The sequence below is a fragment of the Mustela lutreola genome, chromosome 6, assembly GCF_030435805.1.
Source record: "Mustela lutreola isolate mMusLut2 chromosome 6, mMusLut2.pri, whole genome shotgun sequence".
NCBI classification, from domain to species: domain Eukaryota; kingdom Metazoa; phylum Chordata; class Mammalia; order Carnivora; family Mustelidae; genus Mustela; species Mustela lutreola.
The window spans coordinates 151,740,157-151,760,557 of record NC_081295.1 but is presented as its reverse complement, the minus strand read 5'-3'; the positions used below and the strand labels follow the sequence as shown (position 1 = coordinate 151,760,557).

Genomic DNA, 20,401 nt, shown 5'->3' with positions numbered 1-20,401 from the left:
GTTCACTTTATAAAATATAGAAACTGTAACAGTAACCCGTTTAAGACTCACTTTTAATGGTGGAATATATAAAAAGTTACACAGAATAACTGTTTAGAGACTAAACTATCCAGATATTAAAAACCACCACAGACTGAAACAGAATTGTGTACTTTTTCTTCCAATTTTCGTATTTTATAGCTTTTTAACGTTAGCAGATGATAAACATCTGTGTTTAGCTAATAAACTGAGATTCCCCCCTGAACACATAACTCTGATAAAAACCTAACAAGAAAGAAAAAGGAGGGTATGGAAGGAAATAAAGAGGGAGAGAGAGAGACATCTTTTCTATGCACGGCAATACTTCTTTCGGACCAAAGACAGCACATGCTAATAAGCAGAGTTTTAATAAAAACTGTTCTAATTATAGCCCTGCTCTGCTTACCCGTAACTTATCCAAAGAAAAAAATTCAACTCCAGATACATGGAAGGGTTCTGGACCTGTAACCTTTCCTGGTAGTTAGGATGACGTGTTTTCAGAAATTACAAGCTATGTTTATGATGTGTTTATTAAAATCACAGAGGACAGCATACAGAGCACAAAATAAAACCAAATTACCTGCTGCCTTGGATTCTCTTTACCAATGTTCCCTTTTATGAGGACAGAAAAATGGGAATGGGCTTTCATCAAGCCATTCTCTGTAAGTCTGTATTACAAGAACTGGAAATAGTTTTTTGTTTTGTTTTTTTTTAAATGGTCATGGAACCAGAGATAACACTGCAAAATGAAATTCTTCCCATCTCCAGCCAAATTTGTCTTAGAGTATAAAAAATAAATCAGGTAATTTCCTTAAGACTAATTCAGAGTGCACATTTTGCTCTAAGCTTTATTTGCTTTCTGCAACAGCTTTTAAGAGAAACCCAACTGACCATTTACAACGTAAACAGTGGCTTCCAAGGACGATCAGGAAACACACCTGGCCTCACTCAAACACCACTGGTGTGTTTAACCCGGTGACGCTCCTGTGCCTGGGGTCAGGCAAGAGCAATCTTGGCTGGGCCGGGGGAGTTGCGGAGGAGAAAAGAGCAAACACAGCTGACTCACCGGGAAGAGAACGGTTGGACTATCCTTTGTAATTACCACTGTTTTAACAGTTTCTAGCAGGCCGGGCTATCATTTCAGTGACCCACTATAATTTGGGATGAAACCCTGGGAAATGATGCCAGCTTTAGAACAGAAGCTGCGTTTCTGAGTTGACTCAGCATAAGGAGCCCACTGAAATGCTGAGTGTTCCTTCTTTGGTATAACTTTATGTCAAGGGAAAAATTAACGATAAAAGGAATCTAGCTAGAGAGGAAACGAATACCACAATGTTCAATCCCAGGAACATTTCCATCCAAGTTAACAACAACAACAAAAGAAGGAAAATATGCAGAATAGCATGATGAACCCCCATAAACTCATCATTCAGTTTCATTCATCATTGACACATAGCCGGTCTGATTTTACTGTATCCTATCCACTCTCTGCCTTGCATTCTTTTTTTAAAAGATTTTATTTATTTCTTTGACAGACAGAGATCACAAGTAGGCAGAGAGGCAGGCAGAGAGAGAGGAGGAAGCATGCTCCCTGCTGAGCAGAGAGCCCAATGCCGGGCTGGATCCCAGGACCCCGAGATCATGACCTGAACTGAAGGCAGAGGCTTTAACCCACTGAGCCACCCAGGTGCCCCACATTCTTTTTTTAAAAGCACGTCGCAGACAGCCTATATTTTATTTTATATAAGCTTTCATTTATAACATGTATATATTTAATTCGAAGATCACTACAGAGATCTTACCAAGCACGAGATACTTAAGCCAACTCTAACCACATCTTATACAAAACATTCTATGTTAAAACCTATCTGCTTAGAAAGCTAATTTGTTTAATATAATTGGGTACTTAAAATGACAAAGTAACTTGAATCATGAGCTCCTTGTTGTATTTTATTTATGGGGGAGGTGGGGGATGATTCTAAGACTGAGAGAGCAGTGTCTGTTCCTCAGCCCCTGTGGTGCTAGTCATTATGGACACGGACCAAGAGCAGGAAAGGTTGACAGTGACCCAATGGGACGTGTCTGGATGGAGCTGGAGAAAGGGGCAGGAGCTGCCTGGCAACTTTCCCCTTTTCCGTCCCTACACATGCAGAATGAAGTAGAATGCCAACAGGCCAAACCTTTGGAACTTCAAAAATCACTCACCAAGCAGTCCAGCTCTTTACAATAATTTATTACTGATCCTGAAGCAAAGATCAAAAGGAACTCCGACTAGCACTTATACTCAACTCCTCATTGCCCAATGACTAATTTGTAGAGGAATGAAGTCTTCACAAGGGAAGCCAAAATAATCTGAGGTGACTTTGATACAATGCCACAAAGGATATGAAGAGGAAGCCGGTAGGAGCTGCAAATGGCTAAGTTCCATTAAGAGTTCTAATAAAAGAGTAATGGAATTTCCCTTAACTGTGAATCAAAAAATGTTAGAAGTGGGCAAAATTTACACAAGTCGGGCAAGACCTTTGATTTGTCAAAGCCTTTTGTTGTTCCTGAATGTTGACTTTAGCCATTGCTGCATATCTGTTAATTAAATTAAATGGCCTCATCTAAAACACTACAACTCTCCTATTAGGAATCCGGCCAGCCTCCTTCCCTTTGCTGGCATGTTCCTTATCTGCCGGCACCTTCTCTCTCTACCGTCAGGCATTACTGGCTCTCCTGATCTCTTTCAAACAAATTGCCATATTCTGCAAAGGGACTGCAGAAAAACGCAACATGAAATATTTTTAGTACTAGAGATTGCCATGGTCACATGAACCATAAACACCGCTTTCACAAATTGTTGGTGCCTTAAGTCAATTGGTTACTACAGAAACACTAGAAGCTACTGAAAATCTTTCAACTTCTATGAACAACAGGCACAGTTTTTTCCTCCTGAATCCAGACATCTCCGTAATTCTCAACTGAGGAAAATAGTTTTCACACTACTTATTTTGGCTAGTTAAAAAATCCCCACCACATGTCTCCTTGTAAATTCACAGACCAAGATTGAAGTTTATATTAGCATTTCAAGTGTGCAAATTTTTTGTTCGCTTCTGAAATCACCTCGAATTAACAGATTTCCTGGAACCTTTACATGATGCGGAAGTGGTGCGGGAGCCTCGGGAACCCTGTAATATATTTCCCCACGATGATGTGGTGGTGAGAGTTTTCTTTTAAGACAGTCAGGTGTGCGTGCGTGTGTGTTTTTAAAGAGCTCTTATACAAATAGATGGTGAAATGCTTACAAGTAAAAAGTTGTCTGGGGATTCTTCAAATACAGGGAGTGAAGAGCGTGGGGTACAAATGAAGCAACATGGGCCATAGGTCCTTCAAGATGGGGGACAAATACGTGGGGTCTCGGCACTATCTGGTTGGTCTTCTGTGGGGCAAAACTTTTGGAAGTGGGCATTTCAGGTATTATGCTATATACTGCTCTTTCTTTGGGATTTTATTCAGAGAAAATACCTCTGTTAGGAGCAATGGAAAGCCAAAGAGCTGGTAATGCCTATCTCAACTGTCTTTACCAATTCAAAAGTTAAGTTCATTTCTTCAGCGTTTGGAAAGAAAAAAACCAACCAAGTAAATAACACCCCCAAATCTATTTTTGCCTCGTCTTTGAGATTTCGGGGACAACGTGTAACTGGATTTTAATGTGAATAAGACGTAATTATTTCAGTTCAGAAATGAAGATTTTTTGACTTCTTTAGCAGAGATAAACTGCTGACAAATTAAAATGGAAATACAGGGCGCTGGGTGGCTTGGTGGGTTGGGCCGCTGCCTTTGGCTCAGGTCATGATCTCAGGGTCCTGGGATCGAGTCCCGCATTGGGCTCTCTGCTCAGCAGGGGGCCTGCTTCCCTCTCTCTCTCTCTGCCTGCCTCTCCGACTACTTGTGATTTCTCTCTGTCAAATAAATAAATAAAATCTTTAAAAAAATAAATAAATAAATTTTAAAAAATGGAAATACAAATGTAATTGGAAAACGTACTTCAAAATCACTATCCACTGGTGGGAACTGTGCTCTATGTTCAGAAAGACTTGAATCCAACACACGAATAACACGTTTCTCTTACCTTGTGATCGTACGGACTATAAGAATGGAACACCCGGGAAAGGTCTTTCGTTCTCTGTTTTTTCTGTGGAAGAAAACACAAACATGTGAGTTGACAGGTGACAAAAACACACACGTGCATAAGTATCTAAATGTCTGTCTGTCTATGTATCTCTCTGTCTACTTATCCACCTGCATGAAGACATTGTTTAGAGGTTCTTCCTTGTGCAGAGTGAGGGACTACAGTGCCAGTCTGGGATACGGGGTTGCAATCAGAAATCATAGCCACTTGATGGCTTTGTGGTTCATTGTCACACACCAGCGAGGAGACCTTTTCCTGGAGTTTTCAGAGTTGAAACAGTAATCATCCTCAGAAACTCTATTTTCAAACACATGAGATTAAACAGAAGAGACTACACTGAAGAAAAAAACTGAGATGCTTGGATTTCACTGTAATGCCAACTGCTGTTACCGGGACCTGGACGCCTATGTGCGTCCAGTGAAACAGGACACCTTCCCCTGGTTTCCTAGTCACAGCTCAGGCCTCTGTGTGAGGCTGCCTTTGTTCTGTTCTGCTGTGTAGCCCAAGTGCCTCGCGTGGTATCTCACACGCAGCACTCGAAGCTATTTGCTTATGGAATAAACGAATTCACCTGACTTAGACAGGCATATCTACAATGATGACATAAGCCTCATACTTGATGATGAAAAGAGAAGCCTCTTTTCCTGCTAATGAGATGGTTTTCTCCAGCTGAATCCACTACTTAAGGCTGGTCTCTACCTCCTGCTCCTCTAAGTGTCTGTGACAGTGGGAGGGGGGCGGTGGGGTTCTCTTCTGGTCGACAGGAAGAAGCAGCTTGTTTTCTCGTATACTGAGACCTGTCCACTCACCATAACCACCACGGGAAATTTTACTTGTGGTTCTAGATCTTCCGTGCATGTATTTTCACATACAATTATTACTTTCAAAGAAAGGGGACCATTCTGTATACAGTCCCAAAACTGTTTTTTTCCAACTTCACAACTGATCCTTGCCAAACTTAAAAACCTGTATAACCAGATCTGCAATCCCTTACATGGGGTACTGAAATCCAAAACTTCTGCAATCGGAAATTTTTTTCAGCATTTTACTTCCATTTTTTCACAAAATGATCATCTTGGCACAAACATCTTTGCCAGCTTGACAGTGTGCACTTTTCTCAGAAACAATACATTGTACTGGTGCAGACGCAGAGTCAGAGAGCCCGGCATGCTGATCACCTTGACGGGTAACGGCGAACGACCTCCTCCCTCCAAACCCTACTCCGATTTGCCTTCCGAGCAAGAGTGAACGAGAGAAGGGACTGCCGCATAAGTTGGAAATTCTTCATTTCTCTTTCCCATATAAAGGTTAGGATATTTCTCAATTCACTGAGCAGATGAAACATCTTTAAAACAGAGATCGAACATCTTCCCAGGTGCCAATTACAGAACTGATTTCTTCTACGTCGTCGAGTTAGCCCACGACTGCATCTTGCAATGCTGGTGCGAGCGTGGTCTCCTGTCCTTACTACCAACCCCCTCTTGCTTCTGGCTCCCCTGTGCTGTTGCTAATCCAACTGCCAGGTAGCCAAGCGGCTTCTGTTTTCACTTGTGAATGGATCCTTGCCTGGTATTCAGGTTTCCTAGGGAAGTCTTTCTGCATTTCCTCCTTTTAAACTCCAGTGTCTGCCTGAGCACATCTGTCTCACCTCCCCAGTGCCAGGGATCCTAGCAGACCCTCCGGCCTTGGGCTCTCCGTGACCACTGGGAGCCACTTGGCTAAGCAGTTGAATCCCGCATTAGCTCGGATTTGAGATCAGAGTCATCTGTACGCCCTTGTTGCCCCGTAGACCAGTTTTTCTATTTCAGAACGATTCCAGCTGGCAGGGCTGCAAGTCCCTTGGCTTTGTTTCCACGTCACCCACTAAACATCACCCCTCCCTGCAGCCATCCCAAACCCCCACCTCCCCTGTCCACCTCGGAAGTGGGCTTCTGACCATCCTGAAGCTGAAGCAACGTACGGCTTCTTTTCCCTCTGAGGACAGGCATGAGCCTGTGACTGACTGGGAACCGTCCCCTGACTCTCCAGGGGCCCCAAAATCTGTTCTGAACTAGTCACGGGCTCACCAAAGTTTTCCTTAGCTTGTGATTTTCTCTTTTATTTCCATGTACCCCCTTAGATGTATAAGGGTTCTTGGGTTATACTTCTATCAGAAGAAAAATGACGGATACGAACATTTCCTTTGGTAGAAGACTCACTATAAAACATGGGGTGAAATTTTTTCAGGAAGGAAATTATGCTAGGAAAGATAAAACACAGAGCATATCAATGTTCAGTTTAGGAGGTGTCTGAGAGACTGGTTCGTCCCAAAAAGGCTGAGCTACCTGCTTGAGTTGGCGGGTGGAAATGGAATATTCAGAGATTGTTTGGTGTGACATTTTCATGTGGTTTTGGTTTTATATCTCTGTTTTGACAGCTAAAACCTATACATGCTTTTTACTGTAAGCTACATCAAATTATTTTGGGAAGTAAGTGGGGTATAAATGACGAATAAATAACACAATTCAGATGAGCACCAAAAAGAAGCCAGCCAGGGAAAACAATGCTCTTCTTTCTGACAACAATTTTAATATATACAAATATGGGGAAGTCTCGGCTGGGAATCCTGAAGGTTCTATGTGTTAGTTCGGTTAACTGGAAACTACAACTGTTTTTCCTGGGAGGTCAGAATCATACAGCTCAGTGGTATATGTTCAGGGATCCAGAATAGGGTTTGACAACGGGTGGTCCATAGGCCAATCTAGCCCTCCACCTGTTTTTGTAAGTAACATTTTACTGAGATACAGCCACCAGCCACACGCATTTGTTTCTGTGTACCTATGACCGCTTCTGTGCTCGAACAGCAGAGTCGAGGGGTTCCCACACAGATCCTATGGCCCGTTAATCCTAAAGTATTTACTCTCTGGCCCTTTACAGAAAGAGCTAGCCATCCCAGATCTCAAATCGCTATCTTGGATCATGTCTACTTCTGGCAATAGTCCCCTGACCCCAAACCAAATGAACAACCAGCAAAAATCCTCTCTCCTTCCACTGCATGAAGACAGTGCAAGAACCAATCAGAACCTATACCCAAATACATCAGAATGAACCCACCAGGCCAGAGATCCGTTAGCTGTCTTGCTACCAGGGTTTTACTTTTGGGCATTCGATGTTCAGGCAGAGAATATTATGAGTTGGTTTGCAGAGCATGCGGACATAGATATGGCACTTTCAGAGCCTTCCGCATTCACACTGTGAACCGTGCATGACAGAAATGCTGAAATTCTTTCCTAAATTTTAGTGCCAAAGCCAAGGAGAAGCTTTCATGTACAAGGGAATGGCCGTTACCACCAGTGAGCCGGTTTCTCATAGGCAGACACTGCTAAGAGTCCTGGGCTACAAAACTTGTTGAGCCTTGCTATCAGCAGTTTTAACTGAAGCTAAAAGCCGAGCCAAAAATGGAATAATTAGATACTTTCCTATTGCATCATAGTGTGTGTCTATAAACTACCTCCCACTTTTTAGCCTGTTAAAACAAACATCTCAGTCATGCAACCACCTGTTAATTCTCTGAGTGTTTAAAAAGTAAACATGTTGAACAAGGTGTGTGATGAACTTGAAACGAGGGTGGCCAAGTACAGTAAGTATGACAAACATCTCCCTTGGAGCTAGACGAGGGTCTTCGAGTCCATTTCCCTGTACTCACTGGGGTACAGGCCTCAGAGATGAGTCTGTGTGGGGAATACTTGGGTCTAGAAGATGAGGCAGTCTGAAAATCTGGTCAAACTTTGAGATTCTGGAGAATTTCCATCCCAGAGGTGTCTCCTAAACTGTTTTTATATTTCACACTCCGAGAACAGAAAACACTGACGACCCCTTTAAGACCCAAGTTTAAACTCCTTTTCAGACAAAACCAAACAAAACTAAAGGCCCCAGTGGAGCATTTTTAACAGTTCAGGTTTCCAGACAATGGAATCATTTCAATTTTTATCAAATGGATACAAGGAGTGAGATCTGAAAGAGCATGCAACGAAAAATCTGAATTTTGAAGGTGAGGTTATATAATCAATTAAATTGTAACAATATCCACCATTTTAACCCAAAAGAATCCAGTGCTTTCTGTGTCATTCTCTCTTGTAGATAATACAATATAAATGTTTCAGGACACTTTGTGGTAAGAAGCTGAAAGAGCAGGTTTGAGTTTCAATATACTAACTTCCTGTTTCCAGTTCCCCGTGTAAGGTGGTTGGAAGACACCACTCTGGCCTAACAAGTAACAAGCGAACAGACTGAAAAACCAACTCTTTTTTGGATGCAGAAGGGAGGGAAAGACGGAAAACACTGATGCCCCCAGGACTGGGGGAGACCACTAAGTCAATATGGGGAATGTGGCTTCTGGAGCATCTGAAGCATGAGCAAGAAAACTGGAATGGTAACGGAGGGATTGCTGGAGGCTCAGTGCAGACAACTCTGTTAAGAACTTCAGGACGGGGGGCACCTGGGTGGCTCAGTGGGTTAAGCCTCTGCCTTCGGCTCAGGTCGCAATCCCAGGGTCCTGAGATGGAGCCCCACATCGAGCTCTCTGCTCGGCGGGGAGCCTTGCTTCTCCCTCTCTATCTGCCTGCTTCTCTGCCTACTTCAGCCTACTTGTGATTTTTGTCTCTGTCAAATAAATAAATAAATAATCTTAAGAAGGAAAAAAAAAAAGAACTTCAGGATGATACAGTCATGAGGCAGGAGTGGGTGGTCTATAATATCCTGAGATTTGCCTCCAAGAGCTCAGCGAGGTTCTCATACTAAATATCAGAGGAAAACCCCCTGTGGCTGCAGGCACAGGAAGGGTAAGAAGAGGCACCTTGAAATACACCAGAGTACTCTGTTTTCAACAAGGCCTGCCCTCTGGGGGAAACTAGTTAAACAGGGTCTTATCTCCTGGGGTATTATCAGAGACTAGCTAACCTGACAAGGGCAATACCCAACTTCAGTCCACTAAGCCATCCTGTTTCACCCAAGGAGGGAGGAAAAACACTGAGAAAACCTGTTTATAGTCCAGAGGCAGAGTCACTAAAAGACTGAGATCTCATCATTGGACTCTAAGATGCTTCTCCTGTCCTTACACCTCACCATATTACTAAAGGCCTATTTGCACTGGTTCCTTTTACCCAGTACATCATGTCCAGCTGTCAAGAACATTTACAAGACATACAAAAGTCAAAAACACAATTTGAAGAGACAGGCCAAGCTTCGGAACCAGACATGGCAGAGTACTGGAATTTAGACTAGGAGTTAAAAATATGTTGAGGGTTCTAACGGATAACATAGACAGTATGCAAGAACAGATGAAAAATGTAAGCAGAGAGATGGAAATCAAAGAAAGAACCTCCCCAAACCCTAGAGATGAATACTACAGTGTAAATGAAGAATGCCTGTGATAGGCCAAGTTGCAGAGTGAACGTGGCTGAGGAAGGAATCTCTAAGACTGTAACAACAGAATCCTCAAAACCCAAAAAGATGAGAGAGCAAAGACAATTAAAAAAAAAAAAATCCAAGGACTGTGGGACGCTACAAAAGGTATAAAATATGCATAATGGGGACATCAGAAGAAGAAGAAAAAAAACACATGAAATAGTTGAAACAGTAATGACTAAGAATTTCTCCAAATGAATGACAGACATCAAACCACAGATCTAGGAAGCTCAGACAACACCAAGCAAAATAAATGCCAAAGAAACCTATTCTTTGGTATATTATTTTCAAATGATAGTAAATCAAAGATAAAAATTACTGAAAGAAACCAAAGGGGGATGGAATTCCTTATCTATAGAGGAACAAAGATAAGAACGACATCTAATTTCCCAGAAACCACGCTGGCAAAAAGACAGAGAAATATTCAAAGTGTTGAGAAAAAAACCCACCAACTCAGACTTCTGTACCCTGCAAAATTAGCCTTCCAAAATGAATAGATAAAAAACTCCTCAGAGAAACAACTGAGGGAGTTTATTTCCAGCAGACCTTGTTTGCAAGAAATATTAAAAGAAGTTCTTTGGAGAGAAGGAAAATTATATAGGTCAGAAATCTGGATCAGAAGGAAGAGCACTGAATAAGTAGAGAAGAATAAACTGCAGGTAAAAGAAGTTTTATTTTTATTTTTTTTAATTGATCTAATAGGTAACAGCTTATTCAAAACAGTAACAGCAAAAATATATTCAATTATGCATGTTTATGTATATGTGAAATGAATGACAATGACGCTAAGGGTTGGGGAAAGACATTAAGATAACTGTGTCATTAGGGCACCTGGTGGCTCTGGTCATGATCCCAGAATCCTGGGACTGAGCCCTGTATCGGGCTCCCTGCTTGGTAGGGAGTCTGCTTCTCTCTCCCTATACAACCCGCACCTCCCCTGCTGCCAGGTTGTGTGCTCTCTCTCTCTCTAATAAATAAATGAAATCTTAAAAAAAAAAAATTGTGTTAAGGTACTCACACTACCCCTAAAGTTGAGTTGTTGCATGAGATTTTATTTTTTTATTTATTTTATTTTATTTTTTGCTTGGTTTGATTGGAACAGCATACTGCAAACTCTAGGGCAACTACTAACACAGGTTAAATATAAAGGTATAACTGATATGATAGGAAAAGAGAGTTTCAAGTCACTTATTTCTTCTTGCCCCCTTGTTGGCAGGGAGCCTGGAAAATGGCTAACCAATCGACTAGCAAATAGCAGTGGAAAGTAAGAGTGAAAAGATAAGAAGCCAAGACAACTCATTAAGTGGGCATGCAGGTTCTGAACAGGTTATCTTTGTGTCATGCAAGGGCCCTTAAGACAAGAAGGTAATCGATGATGGGGGTGGGGTGTCTAGGAGGGTTAGGTTCTAAACAAATTCCACAAAGAGACCAGAGTCAAAATTCTAGGAAATAAACACCAGGGAGCAAGAACTGGTCTGTTACTACTTGCCAGAGACAGGCATTTAGCAGGGAAGTCAGAGAGCCACGTCCTGAGGCAGAAGGGCCAACACAGCAAAGTGACAAGGTAAAAACAAATGACTCAGGGCTTCAGGGGTCCTTGGTGAGACTAGTCAGGAACTAGGAGGACTGCAGTGAGGGCTTAGCAAGAAGCACTGAGGCACTAAAGCCAAGGATAAGAAATGAAGTAGCCAGGAAACCTTAGAAGGTTAGTGTTAACTATCCAAACTGTGGTCTGACCATAAGGCAGGTCTGATGTTTGCCCTGGGATCTTGATTATACTTCCTGCAGGGGCAGGTTCCCAGTGTCAGGGGTGGGCGATGCTGAGCTTATTCAACTCAGCCTGTGATATGACAGCATTTGGTTGAAAAGGGAAAATACCAGAGAGTTTAGTTTTTGATAAAAGCAGAATTAAAGAACTGGGTCTATAGACAGTTGATGCCATTTATAAACTGCAGGAAAGCAGGCTGGGTGTAGGTGCCCAGAGGGAGGAAGGAAGTAGCTGTGTGAAAACAGAGAGATGCCTAAGTGGTTAGAGCACATACTGTAAGGAACGGGACAAATGATCCCATTTGTGGTCCAAAAAGTGCTTCCTCGTGGTGTTAGGGATGGAACAATCATGCGAGGCTAGAAGCTGAGTGTGAGAGGTTGTGGCCATGCTTTAGAGAAAAGGACAACATCCGATCTCAGACTCAGCTAGGGCGAGGAGAGGAGGTGGTTAGATCGACAAAAAGCAGAGGCAGAACAGATGGCGCTTGGCGACTCATTAGGTAAGGAGTACATACAGGACAGGGAAGAACAGTGGGGACTCTAAGATCTGGGGCTCGGATAACCAACAGGAGAGAAGTGTCCTGTATAAGGAATCCAGGCAAAAGTAAGTCTTGAGGGGGAGGAGGTTAGGGAGGGGAGTTCAGGATTGAAGAGAATGCGTTTGAGCGGCTGGCCATGAGGCACCAGGGAGATAACAAGAGGAAGTCAGATAAGGACAGGGTGCTGGAGCAGAGACGGGGCCACCGATGTGGGAGTCATGAGCCTGCCGGTCTAACTGAAAGCAGGAGAGGGGATGCGATCACAGGGCAAGCCTTCAGGACAAAGGAGGCAAGAAGACGAGAGAAGGTTGAGGTTAATACTCCAGCAAATCACAGCTCTCTGACCTTGAGCAAGCAATCCGCTCTGGACCTCCTTTGCCATATGAGGGAGGTGAATCAGGCCAGGGGTTCTCGAGCCTCATTGTGGTTGGAACCAATAAGGAACCTTTAGAGTATACCAGTGTTCTGGTGTGAATCCCCAGTGACGCTGAGCTAATGCGCATGGTGGGACGCAGACAAGGGTCTTACTGAGAAGCTCTTGGGTTTCCCAGTATGTGGCCAAAGTGGAGAAGCACTGACCAATACAGGATCCCGGAGGTTTCTCCCAGCCTCTGCCTTCCGGGTGGGATCCCCACTGTCCTTCAGCTTTTGCCGTTCAGGGCTCTGAATGCCATCAAGCATTTTCATTCTTAATCTCCATATTGTGTCTGCAGCTTTGCCTGATTTTCCAGCCTCTTCCTTGACTTAAAAATGAACTCTGTGCAGGAATTCCTCTGGGGCACATTGGGGCTTTGGCTGCAGAGCACAGGCTACTGTTCTGTATTTAGTTCCCTACTTGGTGAGCGCTTCTGAAAAATGAATGGAGAGCTAACTGAATAGACTTGGACTTTATTTTGTTATCAATGCATAAAACACCAGAAACTTTGGGGCGCCTGGGTAGCTCGGTTGGTTAAGCAACTGCCTTCGGCTCAGGTCACGGTCCCGGAGTCCCGGGATCGAGTCCCGCATCAGGCTCCCAGCTCCATGGGGAGTCTGCTTCTCCCTCTGACCTTCTCGCCTCTCATACTCTCTCACTATCTCTCTCTCTCTCTCTCAAATAAATAAATAAATAAATAAAAATCTTTAAAAAAAAATCAGAAACTTAATTAAAAGCACTTGACATTATCAGCACTCAATCACAACCTCACTTTGATACTGGACATGTTCGGCTGGTGTCCCTAATAGGATAATAATCATTCAAGATCAAAGAAGAAAGAACAGGTCCTTGGCATCTAAAACAAGAAAACTCAAAATTCAGAAATGACTTAACAAAGAAATCAGTGATATGAAATACACTTACTATACCTCAAATACTCAGCAAAACAGACAAACTTCAAAATGTCACCTGCTTTTCCTTAGGAAGGCATACATGTAATATTTTTGTGTTTGGTGAGAAATGGTACTGTGAGGAGAGAAGGGAAAATAAAGAATAATCGGTTGCTCTAAGTCTATACACATTTTCCACCTCTTCCGTCCTAGTAAGATCTGGAAGGTAATGGACATGACCATAAAATGGTGCCAATTTGGACCGTACGCTTGAATTTCCTTCTCTGCCTCCAGTTACAGCAAAGTCAATGAAGGTTTCAGGTTCTTTAGTGTTTGGAATCTATGGAAGTTCCAAAGGGGCACACCATGTAAGCATGTGTCAGAGGACATGAAAAACAGACTTCTCAGAGTGGATGTTAGCAAAGGGGCGAGTGACTGCTCACCCACTGTTAATGGTATTCAAAAAACCCCAACCAGGCAAACGTGGAAATGTACCACTGATCTCTGGCTTTGCGGTTTCTAAAATAACCTTAGTGGAACTGTAGGTACAGTGATCAGTGCGTCGTTTTCATTGTGGGTGTGCTAGAGGCACAGGGACACCGTTTGTCCTGGAGGTCCTTGACTGAGCTACCAATGCTGGAGGAAAGTATAAACAGGGAACTCTGCATTAATTCAGCTGATAATATAAAGCGTTAAGTAGTCATATCTTCTTATATCAAGTTCACCTTATTTTCTAAAGAGAACATTTGTTTGCAAGGCAAGGTCATTCTTGGGCGACAAAGGCACGACCCAGCACCGGAGAAAGGAAGGAGACAGGACTATTCTCCCCTGGGAGGTGTTGCCAAATGAGTAGCCATTACAAGCAGTTAGAAGAGAAACAGCCTTTCAGCATAAAACAAATCCCTGTAAAGTTAGAAAGACAAAGTCAAAGGGTACTAAGCACTACCTACCACACAATAGTTCATTCAAAGTTCCTTTGTACGGGAACTCTGGGGCTCAAGGTAGCTCACAAGAATGGGAGCTGCTATAAATACCAACTCAGTATCACTTATCCTCACTCTGACCTTCAAACTGACCACAAAAGAGAGCTAATTTTACTTCTTATCTGGATTACTATAGTACTACTTTCTTTCCTGGCCTCTCTGGGTCCACGTTTCACCGTCCAAATCAAGAGCTGATGGAAAATTCAGCTGACCACTGATTTTTGTACAGTCTGTGATTTGTTTTTACAATTTTAAGTAGCTGGGGAAACAAAAAAAAAAAAAAGAAGAAGAAGAAAACCTCCAAGGAACAAGAGTACTGGTGACATGTGAAAATGACATGAAATTCAAATCCCCACTAACCCTTAGGGAACACGGTCAACCACTCAAGCATTGTCTATGGCTGCTTCTGTGCTCGGTGGCACGGGAGAAGGGCTATGTCAGAAACCATGCGACCTGTACGCCAAGCACATGGGCTGCCTGGCCCTTTACAGATAGCTTACAAACCCTTGCTCAAAATCACTGGTGTCTGGGGGCGCCTGGGTGGCTCAGTGGGTTAAGCCTCTGCCTTCAGATCAGGTCATGATCTCAGGGTCTGGGATCGAGCCCCGCATCCTGCTCTCTGCTCAGCAGGGAGCCTGCTTCACCCCCCCCCCCCGTCTCTCTCTGCCTGCCTCTGCCTACTTGTGGTCTCTGTCTGTCCAATAAATAAGTAAAATCTTTAAAAAAAAAAATCACTGGTGTCTGATTCCAGCTGCACAGTGGAAATGCCTGTGGATCGAAATAATACGGATGTCTGGGTCCCCTTGCCATGTATTCTGATGGAACCGATCTTACTGGGGATCTAAGTAGTCTGACAAAGCAAAGCAAATAGGTTTTAATCTAATTCCTATTAAATGTTCTTTCACATAATTTTAGTATTGGTACACCAATTCATAGGTATAAAGATTACCCCCCTGTGAAAAGGTTTCCCCGTTATTTTTAAAATTTAAAGCATTCCTTTAACAAATGACAAGATCACTTCTCTTACGAGGATACTTTTGAAGAACTAGCAGTTGCAGTGTTGAAACTCTGGGAGCTCCTCCCACCGTCACAACTCAGCAACAAATTGGTTTCCCTGAACTACACTGTATTTTTTTCTTTAGAGTTTTACTAGGCTCTAAGTTATCTGAAATTGAGGAGAGGCTGGGGACAAATGGTTTTATTTAACTCTTTCCTACCTGCTTAATAATGTCTGGTACCTGTAAATTATTTTAAGTAGGGACAAACCGTTCAGTCAAACAAAAAGCAAAAATAGGAAGCCTGATTAGAGGTGTGACTCGGGGAGGGTAATATTTTACAGGTGTCTCTAACACACACAAGGTGGGTTTATCTAACGAGTGCCCTGGAGGTCTCTGCACTTCTGTATTATCATCAAATGTCTCTCTTCCTTTTATTTGCAGGGAGGTGGTAACGGGCCTTTACTAACATTCCCCACGGACGGACACACCTGGGAGTCCAACATCACGAAATACAGAGTTGGGCAGTCCGGGTCTGCACGAACTCTATTAACGTGCTGAGCCTCATATCAGCTTCCAGAAGCTAATCCACAAAGCTCCCAGGGGGGAAATGATGAAAAAAGAATGAAGGAAAAGAAATTTCTCTGACCTACAGATAAGCTGCTACCCAGTTCTAAAAACTGATCAAGACCAATGCATCTTCTCCGTGACCCCGCATAACCCCCGGCGTCACCTCATTGGAAGAGAAGCCTGACAATTGTTCTGGGCCAGTTACTGCTGCATCTCCAGATAAGCCCACAACTCGTTTTGATTATGATTCCACGACTGGCAGCTGGCGGGTCAGACACGCCATCGGAGGGCCGATGACTCGCCTAATTTCTACATCTAATTTAGCACCTACTGTAAAAAAAATCATTTCTATCAGCGACAGGCTACTACCGATCTCTCTCTCTGCCCCATCACACTGGTAAGAGTCTAAAATTCATTTCAGGGGTGGCTGGGCTTTTTGACCTGTCTCCTCCTTCAGTTCTGTGTCAAAAATGGACTGATTTTTGTTCCCTATATTAAACATACACATTTTCCTTTTTTTTTTTTTTTTTTTTTTTAAATCTTTGGCCTTTATGATCACAGAGCCTGTATGTGATGACCAGCAGATAATTTAATATACAGTTCCATCTGCTCCCTTCTCGCGTCCTCACACCACTTCAGAAACTGGGGACTCTTCTCTATCCCATGGAGCAAGGTTACTGCACAGATAGCTGGGGGGTGAACATTTCTGAGACTGGCACCATGCCCACAGGAGAGAAGGGTACAGGTAAGCATGCGCGGGCCGGTGCCGGGGCAGGGATGTTGGCTGAGGCCTTAGGGAATGAGGACAAGGGCAAAGGCACAGGAACGTGAAGTATGAGGTTTCCCTCGAGCCCATTTCAACACCCCAAACAACCCTTGTAATTTATGATCCATGTTGTGTAACAGCTTTCATGAAATTAACCTACAATTAGGTTTTCACACAAACAGGGCAAAGCTGCCGGGACGATGGAGGTACCAAATGACTGGCCTGACCATTTTAAGTCACGAGAAAACAGGCGGAACGGGGTGCTGGGGCTCTGTCCACCACCAAGGCTCTGGGGGCGGCGGGGAGGGAGGGGTTAAAGCAGTGCCGTCCGGTCAGCCCAGCCGGGCTCTCCAGCCTTAGGCAGCCGCGTGTCCACCACCTGAGCACACCCTCAGGGTATACGCAAGCCTGTTCACTCAGCCTCAGGTACCACCCCTCGCCCTGCCCCAGTCCCTGTCTTCCCCCCTCTTCAGAGACGGAGAGCTAAGAAGTGAAAGGGCCCACCATCTACCTATTGCATGTATCCTATGTTTTCTGCTCTTTCATTAGGAGAGGATCCTAACAGGGTTTTCTGTTGTTTTTTCTTTTCTTTTTTTTTTTTTTTAAGATCTTATTTATTTGAGAGAGAGAACAAAAGCGAGAGAGATTGGGGGAGGGAGAAGCAGACTCTCCACTGAGCGGAGAGCCCGATGCAGGGCTCGATCCCAGGATCCTGAGATCATGACCTGAGCCCGTAGGCAGTTGCTTAACCGACTGAGCCACCCAGATGCCCCTGCTGCTGTTTTTAAGAAAGGCCAATAGGCTTAGCACACACGCATGTTTGGGCTACAAAAGGACAACAGTACCTTGGAAAAAACTCAATCAACTACCGGGCCATGAGGGTTAGAGAGGAGTTCTGCTTAAAGTAGCTTTCATCAGTTCCAAAGTCTAAACAGTTTTTGGACATTTATAGAGTCCTTTCTATTTTCCGAGTGCTCCCAACTGTATTTTAACGACAGGCACTCATGTATTCAAAGATTTCCTGAATGTCTGCTCCGTGCATTTGGATCAGCAATTAACCCCCCTCCTTCAACCGGTGCCTGGATCTGCTGACTTTCTCCATCACAGGAGCCAAGCACCGTAAACTCCTTCCTTTCGTGTTTTATCTCAGAGCACTGTTGGACGCTCTCAGGCTATTAATGCGGCGATGTTGCTCTATGTCCTTGTTCAATGCCAGCATCTTCCTTGCTCTCCGTACTCATGTGTACCTACAACCCACCTCCGGGTTGGAGAGCATGGCTGGGTGTTTGTCTTGGGGTCCTCTGGGTGTTTATGTTGCTCGGTTTCAGTAACTCCATTAATCCTAACCAGCCCCCCCGCCCCCCCTGCTGAATAGGCATTTGCTTATTTTTTTTAGTTGTTTCCTAGAATCAGGGACGCGTGTAAATATTCTAAAAGGGTCAACCTGCTCAACAGTTCCCAGCTTCCCTTGCCCCTCTCTGCTTCCTTAGAAACCACTCCCCTTCGGCTCTTTCAGTTTATTCTTTTGGTATTTGTCACCATATGGCTAAATACTGTGTCTTCATGGGGATTCTGAATTTTTTAGGACTAGATACTCTCCGCCGGCTTTCCCGTAAGCAGATGGCCTTCCCTTCTCGCCCCATCACCCTGTTCCCCACCTCCACTTCCCAATACAACTACATCAGAGACATGCCATTCAGCTCTCTAATAGCTACGATTACATGTTCTTTCCTGTATATTTTATTTTCCTGGGAGTTAAGGAAAAAAAAACAACAACTCATTTTCTATTTGTTTGCCTATGTGCGTATCACTAATTCAACCTCAAATTCTCCTCCACATACCTAAATCACTCCTCAAGAATGTAATTCCCACTAAATGTTTATCCTTTTCATTTTCTTGAAGAAGTTTCTCCCAGCGCTTTGAAGCCTGCTTTGACTTAGTCCGGCTGCTCCAGAGCTCCGATGAACGGCTCCGTTCACCGTCATCCTGGAGACTCGGTTCTCTCTGCATCATGTTCAGCTTCCTTTCTCTGACATCTTCCTGCTGAGCGTCCTGTCCTGTTCTGATGAAGTTTCCTGAGCAGGGAATGTGCTGACTGATGCTTTGGTGGGATATTAAATCCCAAGATGGAAAGTACTTTTTTCTTTTTCTTCTTTTCCCCCCAGAATCGAGAAGGCATCACTCATTTGTCAATCGCGTACTGTTAAGACATTTGAAGCCGTTCTGATTCCTGGTCCTTCGAATGTAGCTCTCTCGTCTTCAAGTGCATTTATTTCTTCTTGTCCATGATGCTGGATCTAGGGTGACCGCTTTCAGTCCGGCCCGTCATGTCCCTCAGTCATAGGAAATGCCCTTGAATTAGTTCATCGACAGCTTCTTCCTTCCCTGGCCACTCTTCCTGGATTCCCACTGTTTGCGTGTCGGGCTCTCGGGCACTGGTCCTTTGCTTCCCCTTCCTCCTCTGTTTTCTACCTCACTTCTTTTTGTCCAACATCGCCGCATTAATAGCCTGAGAGCGTCCAACAATGCTCTGAGATAAAACACGAAAGGAAGGAGTTTACGGTGCTTGGCTCCTGTGATGGAGAAAGCCAGCAGATCCAGGCACCGGTTGAAGGAGGGGGGTTAAAAAGTAGATTTTCTCTACTCTATCTCATGACCTCCTCTGAATCTTTAAATTTCCCTAGTACGTTTTTAGTCTCTAAGTATTGCTTCTATTCTTTTTTTTTTTCCACATGTCCTGATCTTGTGCTGTGAATACATTACCTTTTCGCATTCATCTGAAAATGTCAAAGATATATACTTTTCTAAACTTTTCTTCTCCCTGAGTAGTCCTGTTTCTCCCCCCAACCCCTTCCTACTCCTCTGTTTTGGTCCTGTCCTTCTTATTAGTTGGTGGCTTTGCTCAGACATCTGCAGATCCCTGACTGGGGGGCTCCGTCAGTTAGGTACCTGACTCTTGGTTTCAGCTCAGGTCATGATCTCAAGGTTGGGGGACTAAGCCCCATGCTGGGCTCGGTGCTCAGTGCTCAGTCTACTGGAGATTCTCTCTCTCTCTGCTCTTGCCCCTGCTCGTGCTCTCTTGCTCTAATCAATTGGTCAAACAATAATTTTTTAGGAAGGGGGGGGTAAGGACAGTTACAGATTAAACTGCTTCTCTCCTCAAATTCCTATGATGAAGCCCTAACTCTCAAAGGGATATATAGGGCCTTTGGGGAATTAATTAATTAATTAATTAGAGCATGCAATTCGATCTCAGGGTGGTGAGTTCAAGCCCCACATTATGAGTGTAAAAGCCAACTTAAAAAAAAAAAAAGAGGAGGAGGTAATTAAAGGTAATGAGGTCGTAAGAGTGGGGCCTTAAATCCAGTAATGGGACTAGAAAGGGAAGAGACACCTGAGACCTTTCTCTCCCTCTATGCACTCAGGAGAGGAAAGGCCATGATAGACACAGCAAAAAGGAGGCCATCCATAAGGCAGGAAGGAGGGTCTCACCAGAAACCAACCCTGCCAGCATCTTGATCTTGGATCTTCACACTCCAGAATGGTGAGAAATGCATTCTGGTGTGTAAGCCACCAAGTCCATGATATTTTGTTACAGCCGCCCCTGGAGATGAACGCAGGGACTAAAACACTGGCTGAAGGTTCTGAGCTGATGGCTGGGCTTGTCAGAATGAGCCTTACTATGGAGGGACTGGGCTGGACTGTTTAATTCCGGGATGTCTGATGCCAACATCTTTCCAGTGTCGGACTGGTCAGGTTTCCCGAAGAAACTTTTCCAAGTCCTTGCTGGGAGAAAAAGGCGTGCTTGAGTGCCAGCATCCGAGCTGCACAAAGGAACA

The 20,401-nt window shown here is 43.9% G+C and overlaps 1 protein-coding gene across 3 annotated transcripts in view; it reads right to left on the bottom strand.

Moving 5' to 3' along the window:
* CDKAL1 (CDK5 regulatory subunit associated protein 1 like 1) overlaps window positions 1–20,401 on the bottom strand; it is a 640,699-nt gene that overhangs the window by 112,962 nt on the left and 507,336 nt on the right. For all 3 annotated transcript variants that reach the window (XM_059179446.1, XM_059179445.1, XM_059179447.1), the window contains one exon: window positions 4,133–4,195. In XM_059179446.1, the coding sequence (XP_059035429.1) occupies window positions 4,133–4,195 (63 nt within the window). The remainder of the gene's footprint in view (window positions 1–4,132; window positions 4,196–20,401) is intronic.